The sequence below is a fragment of the Lytechinus variegatus genome, chromosome 5 (genome assembly GCF_018143015.1).
Source record: "Lytechinus variegatus isolate NC3 chromosome 5, Lvar_3.0, whole genome shotgun sequence".
NCBI classification, from domain to species: domain Eukaryota; kingdom Metazoa; phylum Echinodermata; class Echinoidea; order Temnopleuroida; family Toxopneustidae; genus Lytechinus; species Lytechinus variegatus.
Window position 1 is genome coordinate 200,639 of NC_054744.1, and position 25,099 is coordinate 225,737.

General features: G+C 39.3%; 1 protein-coding gene across 1 annotated transcript; it reads right to left on the reverse strand.

Annotated features, from left to right (window-relative positions):
* Window positions 1–11,240: 11,240 nt before the first annotated feature.
* Window positions 11,241–16,062, reverse strand: LOC121414773 (putative protein TPRXL). The gene is made up of 2 exons (XM_041607830.1): window positions 15,971–16,062; window positions 11,241–11,709 (listed from the first exon to the last, which is right to left on the reverse strand). Exons 1-2 carry the CDS (start codon window positions 16,060–16,062, stop codon window positions 11,241–11,243), a joined length of 561 nt encoding a protein of 186 aa, XP_041463764.1.
* Window positions 16,063–25,099: the final 9,037 nt, after the last annotated feature.

Here is a 25,099-nt window from a genome sequence, read left to right on the forward strand (position 1 = left end):
CTACGAAAGTAGCTTTAATTATGTTGTATTTGAAAATATCAATTACATCCTGAATGAGCCTTGCTACATCAAAACCACGTCTAATATCCCTCCTGATCTTCGTCAATCAATTTATGCAGGACTTTCTGTAATCCATTAGCGAGTACTGTTGTAATCAACTTATAATCGATATTGAGCAACGTTATTGACCGCAAATTTTATAGCTCAGTCACAGTTTTCTCTTTCACCATTTTTTAATATGGGAGAAATAATCCCTTTCCTCTGTGAATATCATAGTATTCCTTTCGGAAAGCTCTTATTAATGCCATGGTCACATTTGTTCTACGGCGGCCGTACGGCGAGTCGAAAACAGCCGTTTTAACATTTTTTGTCCAACTACATATAGGTGGTCTGAATCAAAATTGATAAAACGGCTGTTTTCGACTCGCCGTACGGCCGCCGTAGAAGAAATGTGACCATGGTATAATACTCTTAAAATAATCCCCTATATAGTGGTGTTATGTTTGACAAAAACGGGTATTGCGTGTACTTCCAAAGGGGAATATAGTGGTGCTACATGTGACAAAAAGAGGTATTGCATGTACACAAAGGGGAATATAATTATATAGTGGTGCTGTATATGACGAGAAAGGGGAATTGCATATATACAAAGGGGAATATAGTGCTGCTATATGTGACGAAAAGGGGAATTGCATGTACTTACTAAGGGAAATATAGTGCTGCTATATGTGACGAAAAGGGGAATTGCATATATACAAAGGGAATATAGTGCTGCTATATGTGACGAAAAGGGGAATTGCATGTACTTACTAAGGGAAATATAGTGCTGCTATATGTGACGAAAAGGGGAATTGCATGTACTTACAAAGGGAATATAGTGCTGCTATATGTGACGAAAAGGGGAATTGCATGAACTTACAAAGGGAATATAGTGCTGCTATATGTGACGAAAAGGGGAATTGCATGAACTTACAAAGGGAATATAGTGCTGCTGTATGTGACGAAAAGGGGAATTGCATGAACTTACAAAGGGAATATAGTGCTGCTATATGTGACGAAAAGGGGAATTGCATGAACTTACAAAGGGGAATATAGTGCTGCTATATGTGACGAAAAGGGGAATTGCATGATCTTACAAAGGGGAATATAGTGCTGCTATATGTGACGAAAAGGGGAATTGCATGCATTTACAAATTTATATTATTAATATCATGTGGTGCAACATATTTTCTAGAAAAACATTAATTTTTGTTTTGTCTGATCGTAAAATAAACAAATTTATTTTATTTTCTCATTTAAAAAAAAAATAAATACTGCCCAGTTAATAAGGCGAAGGAGCCGACTTTACAAATACTGAAAGGAGAAGGTCCCTTTCGTTCATTGTGGGGTAAAAATACCTTAGGGAGAATTTTTGGGAGAACCAAAAATTGTATATTCCAAATTAAACGCAGGGACACAGGGAAAAGGTCCTCACTTTTTTAGATTACCTCCCGTTATTCACAAATATTTATCAAAATCAAAATTTAATCACGCATAGCCTCATTAACGTGATATAGGTTGAATTCCCCTTTGCGTACAATTTAGCCCTACTCGAGCATTCGCCCTTTGGTTGAATCTAGGTATATATATATATATATATATATGTATATATATTCTTGTTAGTAAAGTGTTTACTTTTATCATCAAATTGTTGAGCATATGCTTATTTAAGGCTCCCATAATATATATATATATATATATATTGCTGAACATCAAAATGCCTAAACAGATACCTATTCATGAGCATAAATGTTTAATGTTTCATTTGTGAACTGATGAGCTTAATTTCTTATCATGTGTTTGCATACTGTGACTTAAGATTGGAAGAAATCATGTAACTGGTGAACACTTTACTAACATGAATATCAGTATGTGGGACTAGAGTGAAATTTCATGGTATCTTTGGAAGTTTTAAAAGGGGAAGAAATAAAATATCATCATTGGTTTGAACATATTTTGTCAATATCATACAAATAATTAACATACACGAAAATCAAGTCAAAAAATTATTTGTCCGGGGTCAAATTCAAGGTCAAATTAAAGGTCAAGGGTCACAACCTTATAAATCGCTCCAATACATTATTTGATGCATGTTTTAGATTCCTCTCTGAATTTTCTTTTGATTGGTACCAGTTACGTGAAAATTAGTCGACACGTTACGACGCAATGGCCATTGAAAGTTGAAGGTCACGCCCATTTTTGTCAAAACAAGGAGAAAAGGGCAGGCCGTAGCGCGAGAACCGATTTGACTAATTTTTTTGTTTTGTGCGTGGGCCATGGTGAATTTTATGTGTACCAATTTACAACGAATTCCGAGAGGGTCGGGTGCAAAATTGCACTTTCATTGGGTGAATTGGCATGGAATGACCCTATTATTATTGATAGAAAGCATACGTTACATGGCGTAGTTGTGTATAGGCAAGAAATTTGAATTTCGCGCCTTCAGACACATGATGAATGTACTCTTATTTACTATGTTATCATATGAAAGAAGTTAACAGACGCTCTTTATAGCAAATTTAATTTGCATTTAAGCAAGTTATTTGACAAAAAAGGTAAATATTAGGTACATAATTAGTGCATTACATGTACATGACATTCAGTATAGTAATTGATATGACCTTGATGTATGTCAAGGTCACTCTTAGTTGTCGAATAGATTTGTAAGTTGTAATGCAAGACAACATTGAATAGGTTCATTATTGCGGATTGAAATAATCGCTAGAGGGTATTCATTTGTCTCGCAATCTACTATGGTCAACAAGGAAATTCGTGATCACTCTCGCAAAAAGTGTTCACTGGCTTTCTAGGAAATTTGTGATCACTCCCGCAAAAAGTGTTCACTAGCTTACAAGTTCACGAGCACTCGAAAGCTCGTGAACTTGTAAGCTAGTGAACACTTTTTGCGAGAGTGATCACGAATTTCCTTGTTGACCATAGTAGATTGCGAGACAAATGAATACCCTCTAGCGATTATCAAGACAACATTAGTTGCCTGTTTTGGAAATCTGTAGACATTATTTATATATATGAAATGTTGTCAATTCAGATTATACAATTGTTTAATCTGTATTAAATTACAGAATGAACCAGTCGAATTGTCTGCACACATCAACACATTGAACTCGGTCTGATTCTTGGGCTTTGTTTAGTTTTCGACGTATCACATGCCAGCAGCCACACATATTTAAATGATTTACAATAAAGGTAGGTGATTGACGCCCAAAGAGGTTTCCAGGGATGCCTTATTTGGTGTATAAATAATAAACTGTTTGATACTGACCAAACTCAACACAATGTTTGACTGTTATGCTTGCATTTCCCTGCTGTGCAATTGCAGCATGCATGGCTAAATGTGTGGCTCATACAATAATAGACCAGTTCGTAGTTACATCATGGACAATTTTGTTCAAATGACCTTTCATTTCTTTCATTATGATAGGCAGATTTCAAAGCAAGATATTACGTAAGCTTGCCTTACATAGCAGGATGAAGAAATTGAATAGACCAGGTGACTAGAACAGCACACCAATGAACACTTTATGAAGGTATTTGTTGCATTCCTACTTTGAATGCATATCATAACATGTTACACAATGTACTTGGCAAACTGTGAAATACCAGGCGTTCGTGGACGCATTGTTGTTTTTTGTGGATGTAAATGAAAACCACAATTCAAAAGAATGTATGAATAATCAAGACATCAAAGTTGGTGCTTATCTCATTAGATTTTAAACCACCATGTCACTTTAGTACAAATGACCTTCCACTGATCATGCGTAGAATCTTTTGATCATGCACAGAAAGGAACTACGAACTGGCTTATTAGGCAGCATGATGAAACCTGGGGTGGTATTCTGGAACTCTGTCATAACTTTTGTCATTTCTCTCTGAGATGTGACACCGCTATGATTGTCACAAATCGGTATTCTGAACTTTGTCTTTTCCCTGTCATATCTCTCAAAGTTCCCACCCATCTTTTCGGAAGCGAGCCAATCAAAATCATCGTTAGTTCCCAGTTGGAGCCCTTCTAGCCAATAGGAAAGCCCCGTGGCAGGTAGGGTGTATCCCCAAAACAGTTGCTGGCATCGCGCAACTATGTGTACATTGATGCGCTTAATTACAAAGAGAGACAGGGAGCTGTGAATAATTTTAGAGGAGAAGTAGAAAAGTAAGGAAAACAGAGAAAAAAGAGGGAATAAATATATAGGGCCTAACTTATTGTAGCATGAAAAAATAATTTTGAAAATTGTCATGGAAGATGAGTGAAACTAATACCACAATCTAATCTAAATAATATAATTATTTGCTTGACATTCAGTCGGCAGGGTATCGGCATATTTGGTACTAAAAGATATGACAAAATTTATGACTGCTACCCCCCTGTCATAACTTTTGTCATATCTTTTGCTTGTATAAAAGGATTACGCGCATTTAATGCCGCGTATTTTTGCTGCGCGCTAAAGAGAAGAGACAAAATTTATGACAATTTTTGTGACAAAAGTTATGACATCCACCAGAATACCGATTTTGTCATATCTCTGAGATAAGATAAAATATGGAGAAAAGACAATGTTCAGAATACCGCCCCGGAGTTCTAAATTACATATTTTTTGTTAATTGCAGGAAGGTGACTGCGGGATTAAGACACTTCACAGGTTCACATCTCCAATACTTATCCAGTCCATTCTCGAAGCTGTGGACACTGGGTGCATTTACTAAATCATTACTGAATTGTTTTCTATTGTTCTTCACCTACGATACGAACGCTTGCGTCGTGTAACGTTGGGGAAGAACAATAGGAAACAAGATGGCGGCGTAAACATCGGGCAAGTCTCTTCCGTCTTTTCAAGACCTTTTTCTCAAGACCTTTTTCTCATTTTTTTGATGAATTATTGTTTAAAAATAAAATCCATAGCGTAGGATTGTCGGAAATGAAGTTGTATCCCATGTACATGATTTAGGGCTAGATCTTTTAGAAAGAAAGTAGAAATCTCGGGGGTGAAAGTTTCAGGTTTCAGAATAGACAAGAAGACCTGGCTTTGTTGAGAGTAACCTACGTAAATAAATGATTTTTATTCTCTAGAAGCCTCCTGGCTACTTCTACCCTAACCCAGGGGCTTACCGTGTATTTGACCATACTCAAGGGACTAGCGTGATTTATGGTCTAAATATTTCTCCAAAAGAATTGTGAAAACAGAAATTATGCACTTACCACGATTTATATGGATGAAGGTCTAACGAGTGGCAGTTTCCTGACATCGGGGCTCAGACTGGAACCTCAAAAAACGAAAAGTTCTCTCCTTCTACCCCAGTCTCAATTGGCCATTTTGTAATGAATTTTGAAAGTATTAGGAGAGGTATCGCGACATAACTTTTTGTTTTTTTTTGAGGTTCCAGTCTGTGCCTCGATCACGATGTCAGGATACTGCCACATGATAGACCTTCAAATTCAATGATATAATCGTGGTAAGTGCGTGCATAATTTCTGTTTATAAGATGGCTAAATAATTTGCAGCTTGCTGATTGGTCAAAGCGTACCACGTGATCATTCGCGAAAAGTGTCTATCCCTGCACACCCGTGGGACTTTTACGCACCCAAATTGTCTAACCCACGGTTTTAGCGCATGCGCAGTGTCTAAAAAAATTGAGATTTCGATTACGTACCAGCTTTATGCTCAATGAGGTCACGTACGAAGAATGAAAAATGAACTTTTTATAAACTAATTAGCGCTAGATCCACCAGCATATGTTGAAAAAGAAAATAAATTTATGCACAAATTCATCGATCGCAAAATTCTCCATGGTTCGACAATGCCCCATTGGGCATTAACACGATTGGCAACAAACTGAAAAATCTGTCACAAAAGGCCGGATGCAAGCTAACGTACACCAATCATTGTCTCAGGGCAACCAGCACCACAACACTCGATGCCTGTGGATACGAGGCTTGAGATATCCAGAGTGTCAGTGGGCACAAATCTGCAGATTTGCTGAAGCACTATTCTAAAACAAGTCAAACAAAACTTGGACAATAATAACAAGAACCAGGAGCTGGTGGACCAGGAATCTACATGTAGGCCTAGTATAGTGATTGTATTACCGACCAGCCTTGTATTACCGAACGCGCGTATCATATGCGTCAGAAAATAACCGAATACGCTCAAACCTTTGCAACATCCTTCCAAAATAAACTTGAATAGAAAAATGATGGAAAATGATCAAAAACACAATATCGAAGTCTTCATATCCTCAAAACAATAAAATATGGTCAAAAAGGCTCATAAGTGACTTTGTTGTTTTCCCAACTTTTCCCATAGAAAACACACTTTCGGTATTAAATACGATACCTTTTCAAGTGACCAAAATATTTCACTTGCGAAGAGAGGTCCAATTGGAAGCTGATGTTGTAAAAATGAAAAACAATTTCAGCAAAATTTCTACATATTTATATTTTGTAGGTATTTGTGTATTTATGGTGAAAATTTGGTGAATTTTATTCGAACAGTGTGTTTGATATGATCAAATTCATGAAAAGTGTTCGGTAATACGATCCACTACCATACTAGTAGTAGCATGGCCATCACAGAATGCCCCTCCAGATCCAGTGCCATAGCAAACGACGAGTAACTTTAGTCAAGAAACTGTAGCATATGGCTATGACTCCGAGTACGAGTGCGATATCTGGCAGGATAACATTGTTCTAACCCAAACGCAGTCAAGATCGTCGATCACGGTCAGGAGGGACACCAGTCACGTTCGTTCGGGGAGTGGAAACGTTTTCCACTTCCACGGATGTAATGCGACTATCAACAACTAGATCTAGGTAGTATAGCTGTCAAATCTGCTGTAAATAGCTGTAAATGTGTTGAATTCTTGAGAGTTGAAACATTTTCGAGTTCATGTGTTGGATTTGAAACTTTGTAAACTGAACTCTGAACTTTTTGTGGTGATCGCAAAACATCATTTAAATTTAACTCCCGAAACTCACAAGAAAGTTGAAATATAGAACGGATTCAGCACAAATTGGAATCAAGTAATCTCGGAGAAATCCTACTCTGGACCATTTTCAAACGGTAAGTGCAATTTCAAATTTTTGATATTTGATTTAGATCTATTTCATTATTTCTTTCTCATATAAGGTGCTTAATTGCGTTCGAAATTACTTGAAATACTTAGCCATCTTATAAAAGGAATAACGCATTTTCCCATCGTTGTTCAGCAATATGCAGTGCACTCGAAGTTTCTTCTTCGCATGCACTGCATACTCGCTAAACAACTCCGCGGAATGCGTTATTCCTGTATTTCACAATTTTCTTTCCAAGTTATTGAGACCACAATCTACCCTGTCCCTAGTCCCATTATAACCAAGGTTATATCATAACCTTGTTCATAGAATGAGTGCCCTAGTCCCGTGTCTATGACTATGGTAATACACGGTGGACTCTAACCCAGGGAGCTCCTGCCCACGAAGCAGGCGCGGGCGGGAGCTCCCTGGGTTAGGTAGACTCCCGGGGGGGCACTCAGTAGGCTATATAATGCATAGTGGGTATGTGCCGCGGAGGGGACCCCCATTTTTACACCCAAATGTCTGTTCCAAGGCATAGCATTTTTGTCTTATTGAGAAAAAAAACAAAGAAAGCCGCTCCAAAGCTTCGCATATTTTTTGTTACGCCGTTCCAGTTACATTGATCTGCTAAAATTTTGGTGAAAAACGGCCGCCAAGTGCTGTCCGACCATCATCTCTGCCCGAGCGCACCCGGCGGAGGCCTCGCTAGCTGCATGTTCCATAGGGGTGCATACACACGTACTCACACGCTGGTGATCCGTTCCAAGGACCCCCGTTTTCACAAATTTGTAGTTCAGAAGCCCGTTCCGAGGACCCTCCTTTTTTCAATAAGCCCGCTCCAAGGCCCCCGTTTTTGTCTCGCACGCGGCACACCCCTACCACTTTTTTGGTCGAGTGCCCCCCCCCCGGGTAGACTCCTGTCCTGGGCTCCGGCGAGCGCTGTCAGACCATCATCTCTGCCCGAGCGCACCCCGCGCTAGCTGCATCATGCACACATGCCCGTTCCATAGGGGTGCATAGGCACGTATAGTCACGTATTGTATTACCGGACACTATTGTGATTCCGGACGCGCATATAACTGCGTTCGAAAACAATTTCGTACCGTAAGACTTCCGCAGTTTAATTTCACAGATCAATTCAAAGAACAAGATTGCAAAAACAAGGCAAAAAAATCCAACTTTAACCATATTTTTCTCTAAAATGACAGAAAAAGCTTAAAACATCATATCTTCTTCTTCATCCGTCAGCTTCGGAGATCAGCAGAGATCCTGCACAGATAGTACATGTAACTTAGTATGTATTGTCAGTCAGAGAAGGTAGATGGATTCAGCAAAGAGGACTAGGATTCAAGCGTAGAAGATCTAAACATATGGATTTTCAGCAGGAAATTGAGGGCAAGTGTCGTAAAAGATTTTACACTATTTGCAGAGAGGTTTGCCCTTCTTCAGAGAGTAGATGGCAGTATCGAGGTCACGGAAAGTGAAGAAGATAGGGCATACATCTTCCTTTGACTGGACAAAGGTACTCGAGTTATCTAGTGGAATATACTGTGTCCTTGGAGAGCTGTTGTAATCCTTCATAGGAAGTGCCCCCAGATTCCTAAAATGCTCCTCAAAACCTGCAATGTTTTTGCCATTATATGTAATACCTCCAATGTCCAATGATTGTGTACTCTGCATAGACTTCCCTTTCCTACAGTTTTCCTTAACCAGCCTAAAGAACAGAGAGGGGTTGCTGTTGGTGTTGGCAGATTCTATTGCTCTGTGTGTCCGATGACGAAGAATGGCCCTAGACTGCTTGAGGCTCCTGGGAAAAAACTTCTTAGATCTGATGTATGCAATCCACTCAGGGCTAGGGTACATGGGACTGTGTGCAGCCTTCCAAGCTATCCACGCTCTGTGAGCCTGTTTGTATGATTCCTTCTTTCCTGATGGTAAACCCACCTGTAGCTTGTGGGGTAGTGATTTTGATACTGCTATCATGTACTCACTGAGAGTTTCAAAAGTTTTGTCAATCCAGGCTGAATCCAGGGTTAATGAAGGCAGAGTCTGGAAAAGTTCAGCACACAGTGTATCCAGGGGGAGGGTATAGGCTTCCTCAATATGATCTCGTGGCCAATCAATCTTGAGACGCTCCAGAGGCATGGAACTTGAGACCTCATCTCTGTCACTAGTGCCTTTAGGATGAACAGAAGTTGTACTAAAGATGACTGTCACCGGCCGATGGTCAGATGTGTTCATTGGGTGTTCATCATGGATGGAGAGAGTATGAAAGCATTAGAGGAGATCAGGAAACCATCTATATTGGACCGCTTGGAGCTGTCATCAGACATGAAGGTGTAGTCGCTGACTGTGCAGTGTTTGACATTGAGAGACAGGCCATCGACGGCCATGGCCGTCGATGCCCTTCTTCTTTTTGCTAAAAGTTAAGGCCACTAAAAATGTGCCCTTTTTTATATGGCCGTGGTGCCCTTTTTCTCATAAATGTGCCCTTTTTCTGATATATAATGTGCCCCTTTTGAAAGTCTGCACCTTTTTTTCTGAGCGAGGAAAACTTTTCTCCGATCTCAAAAAGTATTCAATACCTTAGCTTTACCAGCGACGTCCAGTGCATGTATGCAGTCTAGTCCGAAGCCGCGCCGAACGATGAGCTAGCTATACACAGCTGGCCGGCCAGCCGGCCGGCCGCTAGCGCGCTTTACATATGCTATGTAAGCTGCAGCATAAGAATGGACGAGCGCGAGCTCGGTATGTGTACTACACAAATGTCACGCGCGCTGTACTGTCCTGGCGAGCGCGCGCGATGCGTAAGTACAGTACTTTGAATGGGAGTGTTTCATAAAGCTGTTCGTCAGTTACGAACAACTTACGAACGACCGGTGATACTTTCTTGGGTGCTAATCAGATTCACATTTAATTACAAGTAGCTCAAGATGATGAGGTAATTTGGATAAAGAATTAGAAGAAATTAATTTAGTTCTACCAGAGGTACTTCTACTTGATTTGTTAATATGTACATGTTACATGTCGGATGTCAAATTCAAGACTCAAAGCAATGCAATGATGTGTTATCCTGTCCTGAAGTGATTCTGAAGAATGAAACTTTCTTTTAAAACCTTATACAGTGAGTGTTGTCAGACTATTAAAGTTCATTTTTTCTTAAGTAAATAATGTGGTTTGGTAATGAATCTGATGTATAACATCGACTATGGAAAGCCCCCCCCCCACGCCGCGAAACTGTAACACCTACAAATAATTTATTACATGCCCCTTAAAAAGTGGCCTTGCCCCCTTCAAAATCCTATTTCGAGGCCTGGAGAGATATAAGATTTTCTGCTGCAATGAAGTCCTTGAGCACTGCTACTGTAGGTTTCTTTGTGGACCTGCTAATGATGTCAGCATTGAAGTCCCCCGCTACTATATTGACATGATGGGGATGAGAAGCTAGAATCTCAGATATGGTACAGTCGTACAGAGACAGTTCTGATACTCAGCAATGTCACATGGTGAAGTACTGCTGGGTAAATACATGTAGCAGTTGGTGACTGTAATATTCTCCTCACTTGATTTGAGCTGGATGTGGGCAGTTAGCAGCCTTGGAGAGTTACATTTGATCTCAGCTAAACTGGCAACAGAGTTACGTGAGAAGATGGCAACGCCACCCTTACCTCTACCTCTCCCTGGTATTAGGGATGGCATATCATCTTGATGGGCTTTGGAAATTACTGAAAAGTCACTATTAAACTGTTCTAGATTATCTAAGGTCATAGGGGTTAGCCAGTGTTCTTGGAGGCATAGGATATTGAGGTTACTGAGAATATTAGAGATGTACTTTTTGTTGCTGTGTACCCCCTGAGTTGAAAGTCCCTATTCTGAGGGTTGCAAGACTGGAGTTGCATTGGCAAGGAGCTTGAGGCTGGATTGGGTGCAACTGATGGCTTGTTGATGGAAGGTGAGGGTTAGGTGTTCTTGAAGTGCATTTGGGATAGCAAGAAAGTGGAGAGCTGTGCCTAGAGAGTAGTAAGCCGCTTCTAGAAGGGTTCTGTGCATTAGGGCTGAGGCTCTGCCCGGCCGAAAAACATGAGCTGGCTGCTGAGAGTGCGCCTTCCCAGATACACCTGAGAGGGTAAGATCAGAACAGCTCGTAGACATTGATGGTTGGTAATGACGTTGAACTCTTGGAGAGCTGATTTGACTGGCGATAGCCTGATTTAGTCATACTATGGTGGCTAGATATTCTGGGGGTACCAGATGTTGGGTCATCAGTAGGGCGAGAGTAAAGGAAGCTATTCCTCAACCTGGCAGGATTGGTTTCCCTCGGGTAACGCTTATCGAAGGGAGGTGGACCTGGGCTGTACATCTGAGATGCCAGGTCCTTTGCACTGGTCGGGGAGGAGATCAGTGATGCTGGGTCAGCTGAATATTGCTGCGGACCAGGCTGTTTAGAGGGGAGAGGGCGAGTATCACTAATCTTTTTTGGAGGGTTACTCTTGTCACTTCTTGGATGAGGTTCCACAGAGTTCGTAGCATGGTAGCTATTATCCTTAGGCCTGGTAGATTGAGACTGGCTATCTCTGGATTTTGGGCTCTCTCTCTTGGATCTAGAGTTAGGTTTGTGAGTATTGGGGGTGTGTGTCTTGCCGTGATATTTTGCTAATTTAATTTGAGCCCCACGACTGAAAGCTGGTTTGATGAGCAGTTTGCAGTAGAGCAATTAAAGACAGATTACGGAGATACAAGGGTTGCAGGCTTTAAAGCACAGATACTGTAGCATGCACAGGGTAGGATGAAGGGAGAAATAATATTCAAACAGTGCCACTGATTCAGCATGCATGGTACATGTAGGATGAATATAATACAAACGTGCAGGGAACATGTAGGATGGAGGGAGATAAATCATAAAACAGTGCAGATGAACTAACTTACAAGAATGTAAGGTGGGGATGAGGGAGTACTCATATACAGGTATGTAGCAGGGAAAGGAGGGTGAAACATGCAAGGCAGGATTGAGAGCCTGGTATAGGCACAGACAATGATACATACAGTGACGCAGTACGGCTTTACACTGTTAGTGTTACAGAAAACAGGAGCAAGTACGTGTGAGTAGTACTAGTAGTATGCTGTACACATAAAAAACTAGAAGATATTACCCACGACTTGAATAGTTGAGCTGTTACGTCGTAGTACTAAGCGAATGAAGATAACCGAGTGTAGGGGATGAGAAGAATTGTGCAGGGCCCAACTGCTGACAAGTTACATGCGGCAGTCTACTTGGCTTTGGTTGAGACAGCTAAGAGCCGGTTCCCGTCAGATTTGAAGTTGAGTAAGTTGAGGTTGGAGCATAGTAAGGATACAAACTTTCCTCTGATTTTTAGAGCGAAAAATAACCAGCTATAATGTGCTGTATCAAGTGGCTCTAGTCTAAATTCACACAAGGTTACAGGTAGGGTTCAGAAACCGCACAGTAGAAATTCTGTCTAGCTTAAAATAGGTACAATTTACAGAGTCAAAACATTGACACTGAGAGACAGACAGGTAGTACCAGTACAGAACACAAAATAGCTGACTCACTGACACATGCATGCACTGCAACAGGACTGATGTAACGAACACATTTATTACACATACAATACCATCAGTTCAGGATAGAGAGAAGACCGTAGTAATAGTATACTGCCTCCTGCTGATTTTGCAAAAAGGCCCAGTGTACCGGTACCGGTATGTCGTGTCACTGCTGATAGTAGACCAAAAGCTTCAGTCTCTGTATTTTGGTTGTTCCGCTGAACTACGTTGGCTCCACTCACCATACATAGACTGAAGAGGTTGGGGGTCCGTGGCTACAGACAACGTATAGTGAACTAGCGTTTTATAGATCGCGATTTAAAACTGTTTTTTGAGCGAACTTTTCAGTTTAATGATATACATTATCAGGGAAATACAACTAATTTAAGTAATTGCATACCTTGGACCGGAGTTATTGAAAAAAAATCCACTGGATGATTGAGAAATCTGTCATCTAAGACATTTTCTCCTGACCTGACGGTTTTTCTTGCAAGTTGCCATCTTGAATGACGTCATTATCATTAATGTCTCGATATATCGCGATTATAACTATTATCATTTGTCTTCGTGAGTGTATCGTATCGTATTATTGCCTTGTAGGTGTGCTGGTGGAATGCAATATCGATATCACATTTGTATATTGTTGACGCCCTCTCCGTTCGTTTGTAAATATTTCATAGTTTGGCTGCCTTAAGTTGGATCGATTTAGCTGTGCTTTTCCCAACTAAACTTCGGTAAAGTATAATTTTCATGCATTTTCATCTACATCGTTTTAATAAAGTATTTTAAAATTGAATAATCAAATATTTATAATTTGTAGTTTACATATCCCTAGATTGTAACCTCGATGTGTTATATAACCTCAAACTTTGGACTCTGGTCGGACAAAAGTGCTGGTGCAGCGTTCTCGCCAGAAAAAAATTCACCCATGTCGGGGACTTGTGCTGCCACTCCCGGGGGGTGGGGTGAGGGAGGGGGGTTCACCCCTCCCGCGCGGAAGCGACGGCCTTTTCATCAAATAGAGACGCCAAGGAAGCCCCATTGTGGCGTATTTTTAAGCCCACACAAATGCACATAAATGCTAGGCCTGGGAGTAAACATCGAATGGTTCGATTGGCATGCCGCCAATCACCAATCGATTAGCAAAATTTACACAAATCGAATGTTCGGCAGATCCCGATTATGACATTGGGAGAACTCGAATACCCAAGTAATAATAACAAAATGACAAAAAAACAGTGATGACACTTCATACAGGTTTTAATTTTTCAAAAATAATCAATGATTGTATTACATTCACAGTTACACACCAACATGAAAGCGCTCCGAATTTTTTTTAATCCCACCCAACCTTGCCCTCGATACACAAAATGAGTTCATTGTCTGCGTGCACAAAACAATAAGAAAACACACAACCAAGCTCACTTGAGCTGATTGGACCTTCGGATAGCCAATGAAACTTTTGGGGAAACAAAGAAGAAGGCAGTGGTTCCCTTATCAGGAGAGGTCATGACTTCAGAAATAAATTGACCCCTCCCCATCTGTGTGTGTGTGAGGGAGAGAGAAAGACAAGGGTGGGAGCCGGAGAATTCCTTTCATGTTTCAAAACAATAATGCAACCTTTTTTCTATCCCCCTCACACAATGAAAACTACATTCCAACATGCGCCCGTCTTCACCGGTACTTTCTCGACTAGTCTCCAAAAATAGACCCAGTTATACATGTAGGTTCAAATGATAAAAAATCGTAATTTTAAAAGGTATTTCAAATTAAATATTTTGCAAAATATTTTTTTTGAAATACATGTGTAGAATCGTGGGCAGTGCCACAAGTGGGGGCGGGGACATGGTGTGGGCAAGGGATGAAATTGTTCAAGAAATGCTCCACCTGGGGTCAGTCTCAAAGAATAGTTCATGAATGAGTTGTTTACATCTTTGGGCTTTGGACTGCTGATCTGGGCTGATTCATTCATATGCAGGGGTGTGGCACTTGGAGGGATGCATGCATAATACCAGAGTACCAGCATGGATTTAGGAAGGATTTTCATTGGAACAATAAACTGAAAGTTTAATCTCATTTCATGTAGTTTCTTTTGATATAAATATCATGGAGAAGGGGAAAAAGGTCCTACTTTCATTTATTCTAAACATGTGACTTTGATGGAGATTTCACCATAAAGTAGGTCAACTATTGTGACTTAAAAGACCTGATTCCCGACGAACAATCGTCACACACTGTTCTCAAACTCCTTTGCTATTCGTTCATTGTGTGCAGAGAGGGCGGGATAAAATGACAAACACAGTACAACTCCTTTGCTATTCGTTCATTGTGTGTATAGAGGGCGGGATAAATGACAAACACAGTACAAGTACATGTTCCTTGTATATACAATGCATTTATTCCAAGTTCCACTCCTATCATATCAGTAAGCGCAGCTACCGTGCCGTCATATGCCCGCAATAGCAGCCGCGAGCTAGCTGGGCGCCTTGCCACTTTCCTAGCCGTAGTAGGCCTGTAAGTGGTCTTAAGTTGGTGGGACTTCGGCGCAACCCGATAAATGAAGTTGATATCACTAAGATGAGTTCATGCAGTGTATTTTTTTTTTCTGAATATTTCCATTTAATTTTTCCACGCATGTCGCCACGCATGTCGCTGAAATTTTACGCATGGTTCCACTTGGTCTCCATTTCCGCACGCATGGTGTTTGCACCATGCGTATTATACACTGGCGACAACGGTGTTATAACAAATGGGAGCCCACACGGACACTTTACCGTCGGTGAATGGGGATTGCAGTAAAATGTCAAAAATTGTTGAATAAATCCCCAGAAACGACGGTTATTCCTGTCTATGCTGATAGATGCTTAGCTAGGCTAGTAATAGGAGGTGAGTAGAGCTGACATAGATATCCAGAGGTGGGACAGTGTAGATGCTGACAGAGCTTCCCGCGTATTTTATCAATGAAAATGATGATGTGAGTGTCCAACAAAAAGAGGAAGATTATGGATCCAAATGAAGGCAAATTAAAGCAATTGGCAAATAAAATCATATAATTGCGAAAAGAAAACGAAAATATGAGAAGTGAAGTAAACAGGAAGCTCTATTTGGATGGTACGTCCCATCTCCTCAACGAACATGACAAACCCAGTTTGTTTTGCATTAACAATTTTGATCCCAATTGATCTTTTATTCTGATGGAAATAGGGACCTGATTTGACAAATTTCAATCTTGTTCGCTCCATAAATCGTCGACGGCTAGTTCTCAAGTTACCCGGTACCCCGGCCGTGCGCGAGGTTTACCGTGATAGAGAGCCGTCGACGATCGACAGCGCATCGATAGAACTTGATGACTGAGGGTCACGATATGAACGAGCATTACTGGAAAGTGCCATGTTGAACGCGCAATTAAAACAAAAAATGAAATTAGTTAGCAAATAGCAAACATAAATTTATTACAAAGATCTGCTCAGAATCGATATATAAGAAAGCAAACAAAAACTTAGAATTTACTCATGATATGATATATCATGAAAAAATCACCAATTTTTTTTACATTTGTCATTATAATCAAGAATGTTTTTACCCGTCCGGCGCGCATCCGGAATTATGATGTAATTTGTCACGCACGAAAATAATTGTTTTTCGCGGAGGGGTATGGGGCAAGTGCGGTGCAAAGAAAACAGTTGGAAAATATTAAATAATTTCATCATATTCAGAATTTTCAGAATATTTGGAATAGCAAGTGATAATTTTTCTTGATTGAATTTCCTCTAGTTGTCATTTTAAAGCACTGAAATAAAGGTGTCCGGCAATAGGATACACTGCCATACTCACACGCTGGCGATCTGTTCCAAGGACCCGCTCCATGCAAGCCAGCCAAGGGCAGGCCCCCGTGTTTTGTCTCGCCCGCGGCACACCCCTACCACTTTTTTGGTCGAGTGCCCCTGCCCCCCCCCCCCCCCCGGTAGACTCCTGTCCGGGGCTCCAGCCCGCGAAGCTCTAGACTAAAGCCTAAAGTTAGTCCTGGGCACTTGTTCACTGCTACCATCTGGCCTGTGGAGAATCTACAGGTAGGACTATGCCTGGTATGCCAATGCTGTATTGAGCACACACTTTAAAATATCATTTAAATACCACTTTTGTGACCAAAATTACTCATTTGCATGTACAGTTTTAATTTATTTATCATTAGTAACGTGGGAATAATTTTTGTATTCACCAGAACGCTCAAAAACTTGAATTTTGGGCATATTTTTGTGTACGCCCTCTTTTGGTGGAAAGTAATAATACATGGCATTGGCAAGAAATTTTTCATTTTTTGGAATTTTGATCTCTATTTTTAATTTAAAAAAAAATGATATAAAGAATCAAATCTAAATAAGAGCCAAGCTGTATGAATAACAGGTCTAATGGAAACTGTCAGTGTAAAAAAAATCAAGCACTTGCCCCAAAGAAAAAGAGAAAATAAGCAAAACATTGCCACCCTTATTTTACCACACACGGAGATATAACTGAGAACTGAATGAGTGGTCCTGGGGCTTACCGGCCTCCCTGACCCAAGTCTTGCATGCCCTAGCTACTCCGTACTCGCTCAGTCGCTGCCTCGTCCTCCTTTAAAACGTGTTTTAAAACACACCAACCCTAACTGCCAATCAACCTTTACCGTAAATCAAGACATCATTTGGTGCATTTGGCATGATATCCATCCAGTTAAGCTTACCTTAGTTCCAACACTAAATGGTCCTCGCCAAGTGTGATTACTACTACGGTCTTCCGTATAGCGCTAACTCACTGATCTCTTTTTTATAGAGATCAGTGCGCTAACTGCATGCCGCCGGCCGCCGGCCGGCCGGCGCGGCCCGGGACGCGAATATATTTTCCATACATGGAAACGATATGGTACATGAATTATTCATAAGTTGAGCTAAAAAACTGAAGCGCGCACAGACCTATGGACTGGCTTCATCAATTTGTATAGGGTCTCACAGGCCTAATTCATTCCCCATAGACTCATGTGTTAAATTGGCACTTTAAAAAATTCATAAAAAATAAGGATGAAATTCGGGGGTCGAATGCATATAGGATTTATATCTGGCAATCCATATCTGACCAGAAAAGGGTTCCTCGACCGGCTCATTTTTAAAATAAATTGGCGTGTTTGAAGACACCGTCGGAGGGAGCAGATTCATCAACTCAAACAGCATAAAATAGCCGTAATCCTTCCGCCAGTCAAAATATATAGTCCAAAATTGGTGATATTTCTTCCCAATTAGGGAAAAGGAAGTTCAGTAATTACCAAAAATAGAATCAGTGTTAGATGCACAATCATATGCATACACTTTGTCAATCAGCCATATCAAAATAAAAAAAAATAGCAATGGGTTGGCTCGAATGAATAGGGCCTGCCACTATAGTAGTGATTAGGCCCGTGAGACCTAAATGAACGAATGGACGAGCACACTCTTGTACAGACATGAATTCTCAAGTTTCGATTTCTCTCTTCCCAGCTCTTGCAATTTCTCTCCCTCCGGGGGGGGGGGGGGGGGGCACGTACATTGACGAGTGGATACCACGCGCACCCCCAAAACACGTAAAAAGTCCGGATGTCTTTTTCACGATAGGGCACGTTAATAATCTGCATCATGCACGCATGACCGTTCTATAGGGATGCATATAATTATACGCACTCACACGCTGGCGATCCGTAATTCCAAGGACCCCCGTTTTCACAAACATTTGTCGTTCCGAAGCCCGTTCCGAGGACCCTCCTTTTTACAATAAGCCCGCTCCAAGGCCCCCGTTTTTTGTCTCGCCCGCAGCACACCCCACCGGCACTTTTTTGGTCGAGTGCACGCCCCCCCCCCCCGGGATTTAGAAGGGGGGGGGGGGGCGTGCGAGAACATTATGCGAGTCTATTCATTCATGATTCAGATATCATACAGGATTCATAAAACTGAGAGAGTGTGAAGAGAGAGAGATTGCAAGAGAGAAATCGAAACTTGAGAAAGCAGGGAGATTGGGATGGAGACCATTTATTTCTGTACAAGAGTGCGCTCGTCCATTCGTTCATTTACAAATTATTGATGAAGCATTAGAACTATCGCGAGGTCCATGCACCTGCGCGCTTCAGTTTTTTTTAGCTCAACTTATGAATAATTCATGTACCATAGCGTTTCCATGTACAGAAAATATATTCGCTGCCAGCCGGCGTATTTTTTTATTTACACCACTGCTCCGCCAAAATTCCCAGAAATACGAAAGAAACGGCTCGCGGGCAAGTCTAATCTGTGCATGCGCTCAAGGCCTCAAGCAAATTAAGCTCTCGGAATTCCTGCGTGAGATTTATTTCGTATTAAGTTGAATGAATATCCAAACCACCTGAAGTCACCATGTTACATTTTTTTTCTTAGGGTTATTGTTGATATTTCGGGTTCTAAAAACAATAGACCAGTCAAGTTGGACAATTTTGGTCAAATGACCTTTCATTTCTTTCATTTTGAGAGATTTCAAAGACGTAAGCTTGCCTTACATAGCAGGATGAAGAAATTGAATAGACCAGGTGACTATAATAGCACACCAATGAACACTTTATGGAGATATTTGTTGCATTCCTACTATGAATGCATATAGCATGTTGCACAATGCACTTGGCAAACTGTGAAATACCCCCGGGAAATAGTCGTTCGTGGACGCATGTTTTTTGTTGACGTAAATGAAAACCACAATTCAAAAGAATACATGAATAATCAAAAAGACATCAAAGTTGGTGCTTATCACATTAGATTTTAAACCACATGATGTCACTTTAGTACACATGACCTCCTGATCATGCGTAGAATCTTTTGATCATGCGCAGAAAGGAACTACGAACTGGTTTATTTGAGTTTGTAGCAGAGCTGCTTTGTGATTTTGAATTGAAAATGAATCAGGGGCGGATCCACCCTTCGCCAATAGGGGGGGGGGGCGGATTTTTTTCCAGCCATATTTTCCCCCGATCGGCCGCTCGAAGATGATTTTATGTTTGTTTCTTTGAAGGGGGTAGTCCTATATAAGTCACTTCTTAGCTTTAATCTTTACGACAAATCTCTGTGAGTTTGTTTTGTTTTGTTTTTGTCTTTTTTTTTCTTTTTTTTTTTTTTTTTTTTTTTTTTTTTTTTTTTTTTACCTGTTTAATGTTGTCTATGTAATTATGACTATGCATCACATTTTTGTATACGTATCAATGTGCTGCTTGGTCATGTGGGAAGGATGGCCTATGATATCTTGCCCCATCTGTTTTCCTTTTTCCCTTTTATGTGAGAGTGATTTGTTTTTACCCCAACGCTCCTCTGTTATATCCAGTTATTTGTTTTGTAACTGCAGATCTATGTGCTGTTTTTTTGTTGTAGATTATGGAACAGATTAATGCTGCTCAAATGAGCTACGCTCAGTCTGATGATAACACTATTGCAGACCTAAATGTGAATGCTTTACAGTTTGAATATGTCTTAAATGATGAAGATGAAACTACAGTATCTGGTTCCGAATATTATACTGAAAAACTTTTTTTGGATCTTCTGGAAAACTGTTCTGCCAATGAGACAACCTTTTTGCACTTTAATGTGCGCAGTATGAATGCAAATTTTGACAGACTTTCTTTGTTTTTGGACAATTTTCAGGACAATTTCCCTGTAATCGGAATCACTGAAACATGGTTTTCTTGTGATCCAACTGCCATATACAATCTTCCTAGTTATCAATTAGTCTTTAATAATCGACAAAGCAGAACTGGTGGTGGTGTAGCTATGTATATTCCCATGTCATTCGAGTGCCACACAAAAGCTGAATTGTGCGTCATGAATAATTCGTTAGAATCTATTTTTGTTGAGATTATTATTCCTGGAAAAAAAAATTTGCTAGTGGGAGTTGTCTATAGGCCACCTAATGGTGACGTATATGAATTTGTTGAAGAAATGTCTAAAACTCTTTCGAGTGCTTCATTTAATAGCAAAAATATTGTCATCATGGGTGATTTCAATATGAACTTATTTTGTTACGATAGTGATAACTCTGTTAGTCACTTTGTTGATACTTTAAGCACATTCTCCTTGATTCCATTGATTAACAGACCAACTAGAGTAGCAGAGAACTCGCAAACTTTAATCGACAATATTTTCACCAACTTGCACCCTATTCCCTCTGCTGGCATTATTGTAACTGATATTTCAGATCATTTCCCTATTTTTGCTAGAACATCTTTAGTATCAAGGAACTCTGGCGATGCACTCAGTAAAAAGCTAACACGCAATTTTACTCAACATAACATTTCACAATTTAAGAGAGAATTGGAAAAAGCTGAATGGAGTGAAGTCCTTAATGAAACAGATGTTGATAAGTCTTTCAATAAATTCATGGACATGTTTATGTTATGTTATGATAGATGTTTTCCTATAGTGCAGAAATGTAGACAAAAATATAATAAAATACCTCGAATGCCATGGGTTACAAAATCTTTACTTAGGTCAATAAATAAGAAAAATCGTTTGTTTTGTAGGTATAAAGCAAAGCAGACCACTGAATCTAAGTCAAAATATACCCAATACAAAAATGTACTGACCTCTGCTCTGCGCCAAGCAAAGAAAGACTACTATCATTCTCAACTGCAGTCTGCATGTAATGATGTTAAAGGAACATGGAAGGTTATTCGTAATGTTTTGAAATCTAATCCTAGACCACAAACTATTACAAAACTTGTCTGGAAAGATGATTGTATTGAAGATAAGAAACTGATGTGTGAAGCCTTTAATGATTATTTTTCTAATATTGGTACTACTCTATCTAGCACTATACCTAATATCCAAGAAACCTTTGATAATTATTTGGACAGTCCAAATGAAAAAAACCTATTTTTTGTTCCTGTTGTCAATACTGAGGTTATAGATGTTGTAAGTGGCTTGAAAAGGAAGAAGAGCCCAGGTTTCGATGGTATAACTAATGACTTGATAAAAGATGTAATTTCATTTGTAGTTATACCTCTCACTCACATTTTTAACTTGTCTTTAGTGCATGGAAGTGTTCCTGCAAAAATGAAAATAGCTAAAGTTGTGCCTATATATAAAAAAGGAAACCCTGTAGAAATGGGTAATTATAGACCCATTTCTCTACTCTCTGTATTCTCTAAAATCTTGGAAAAACTTGTATACATTAGATTGATTAAGTTTTTGAAGTCTTGTCAAGTTTTCTCAAGTTCCCAATTTGGTTTTCGTGAGAAGCACACAACTTCTCATGCCATTCTATGCCTGTTAGATAAAATATCTTCTGCACTAGATAAACATCTTCACACGATTGGAATATACTTGGATTATTCCAAAGCTTTTGATACAGTGAACCATGATATTATGTTGCACAAACTCTCCTATTATGGGGTAAGAGGGACTGCACTGGAATGGTTTAGAAGCTATCTTAATAACAAGCAACAATTTGTGCAGCTTAATGAAACATCTTCATCTATGCGACGTACCGTCACATGCGGAGTACCTCAAGGCTCCCTTCTGGGTCCCTTGCTTTTTATTTTATATGTAAATGATTTTCCTAAATCTTCAGAGATATTTTCTTTTTTGTTGTTTGCAGATGACACAAGTGTTTTCTGTTCTCACAGAAACTTAGAAACTCTTTTAGGTGTTGTTAATAGAGAGCTTGGTGTGCTGACGAAATGGATTCACGCAAATAAACTGTCCCTTAATTTATTGAAAACGAAATATATGTTATTCAGTAACAGTAAAACAGTTATGCCCGCTAATGTAGTCTTTGATCAGGTAAATATTGAAAAGGTATCATCTATTAAATTTCTAGGTCTTTACATTGATGATAAGTTGTCTTGGAAGGCGCATGCATCCCATTTATGTAAAGTACTCTCCAGAAATGTTGGTGTAATTAACAAGCTGAAGTTTATATTCCCTAGGAGTGTACTTCGCACATTGTACTCTTCCTTAATTTTGCCCTACCTAAATTACGGTGTGCTTGCCTGGGGAACCACAGCCAAATCTTACTTAGAAAAAATCCTGCTTATTCAGAAGAGAGCAGTGAGAATTATCTCGGCGGCTGATATGCGCGCTCACACTGATAAGCTTTTTTACGAAAACAAAATGCTGAAGGTCCAAGATATATATCGTCTATATCTCGGATGCCTCATGTATCAGTTGGAGAAAGGTGGTGTACCCATGGCTATAGCATCTATTTTTGTTAAGAATAACCAAATACACAAATACTCTACGAGGCAAGCTGCTTTATACCATGTATCATCAGTAAGAACTCAGCTCAGAATTAATTCACTTGCATATGCTGGACCAAAATATTGGAACTCTCTAGACAATTCTATCAGGCAGTGTGTCAGCTTATCTGTTTTTAAACATAAAGTAAAATTTTGTATGTTGTACACCTACATTGAAACGTGACATTTCGTGCTACATATCGTACTGCATTATTGATATTATTTTCCTTTTCTTCTGTTTTTATACCCTACTACAAGTATATGGATTATTTATAGACTTTTTTTCTTTTCTTGGATTTATATATGTAATGTAAATAATGTATAATTTTAGACTTATATATATAACCTCTGTAGGCCTAAACTCCTCTTCAACTCTTGATTCTGAGTGTTTAACTAGAAAAATCCTCATAGCGATATTTAAGTATTAATGCTAGATCTGTTATTTATTCATTTATACTTACTACAGACAACTGGATTAGTACCCCCCCCCCCTGTTTTGTCGTGTGTACTTACCTTCCTTTACCCTACTCTAGTTAGTTGTTTTTCTTATGTTATTACTGTATATATATGTATATATACTTTTTTTTTTTCTTCTTATCTGCTGCTTTTTTTCTCAGTGCAGACGTTTAATTATATTGTGTCATACATATTTTGTTGTATCAAAGGTGATCTGTGCTTAACAAGCGTTGCTTCTATACAGACCACCTCTTTCCCATATTTTTCGATATCTATTTAGCTCATTGTCCATAAGCTTTTATTCCTGTTGCGTTTTTTCTTTTAACCTTATTGATATCGTACATGTATACATTGTATTTTGGTTGTGGAAAGAAATAAATGAACTTGAACTTGAACTTAAATCAACATAAATGTATAATATCATAATCCTTATTTCATAATGCGAGCGCGAGCATTTTTTTTTAATTGTATGTATTTTTCCTAAAATTTGAACATTCTGAAAAAAAGATTTGCCTGCCATAATTACTACGAACATAGGCGGGGGGCAAAACGAGATTTTGCCCCCCCCCCCCATGTGCCCCCTAAAAGTAGAAAAATTATAAATTATTTAAGGACAAAAGTAAACGATGGAGGCACTTTTCTGCCTAAAAAGTGACATTTCCATTGTCAGAAATGAAAAAATTTCGCCCCTGATGGGGCAATTACATATCATAGTAAGCCTCGCGTCTTTCGACGAACATGTACCTCTGTGAAACATACATTTGATAAGCCCCTTTACCATCTAATTACAGTGTTATAACGTTTAACCTTTTAATGAATACATTTCAGACTAAAACTGAATGGCAAATTGAAAGTGTATACCGTCAACCACATCCACTTTTGGAATGTAATTGTTTTCTTCTAAATAATGTTACATAATGTACATTATGAACTACGGTAGTTTGTCAATCAGTTCATTATTATTTACTAATAAAATCTTGGAATTTGATATTAATCATTTCCTGGTTATGGTCACGTTTTCCCCAGAAAATATGTAAAGAAAAAAAAGAACATTTTGAAGTCATCCAAAGTGCTTCCCAGCCATACAAAACATGCAAAAGGAAACGCATAAATCGAGTAATGTATTAAACTTTAATGATTTTCAGAAAAGTTTAAATTGTTAGATTTCTTTTTCCTCCTGTTACAAAATAGGAAATGTATTGCCCACGCATGGATAATCAGGGACTTTCTCCAATGCTGATTTAAGTGCTTATCGACGTCTGCCACGTCAGAACAGTATAACATTTTAAATTTGAAAATAAATTCATTAGAATTTCTTTTGTTTCTGTTGTTACGCTTCTTCTGCTTAATACACTCCTTGTTCTGACGGGAATTTATTGAAACTTATGATGATTGTGCTCTCTCGCGTCGTCCGTGTATGTAAATGTACATAAATAAATGTTTCTGAAAGGATATTGCATGAAAAATTTAATTTCTGGTATTTTGAGTCAATATAAGCGTAATACGTAATTTAAAGGGATGGTCCGGGCTGAAAATATTTATATCTTAATACATAAAGTAGAATTCACTGAGCAAAATGCTGAAAATCTCATCAAAATCGGATAACAAATAACAAAGTTATTGAATTTCAAAGTTTAGCAATATTTTGTGAAAACAATCGTAATGAATATTCATTAGGGTGGCTGATGATGTCACATCTCCACTTGTTTTTTGCATTTTATCAT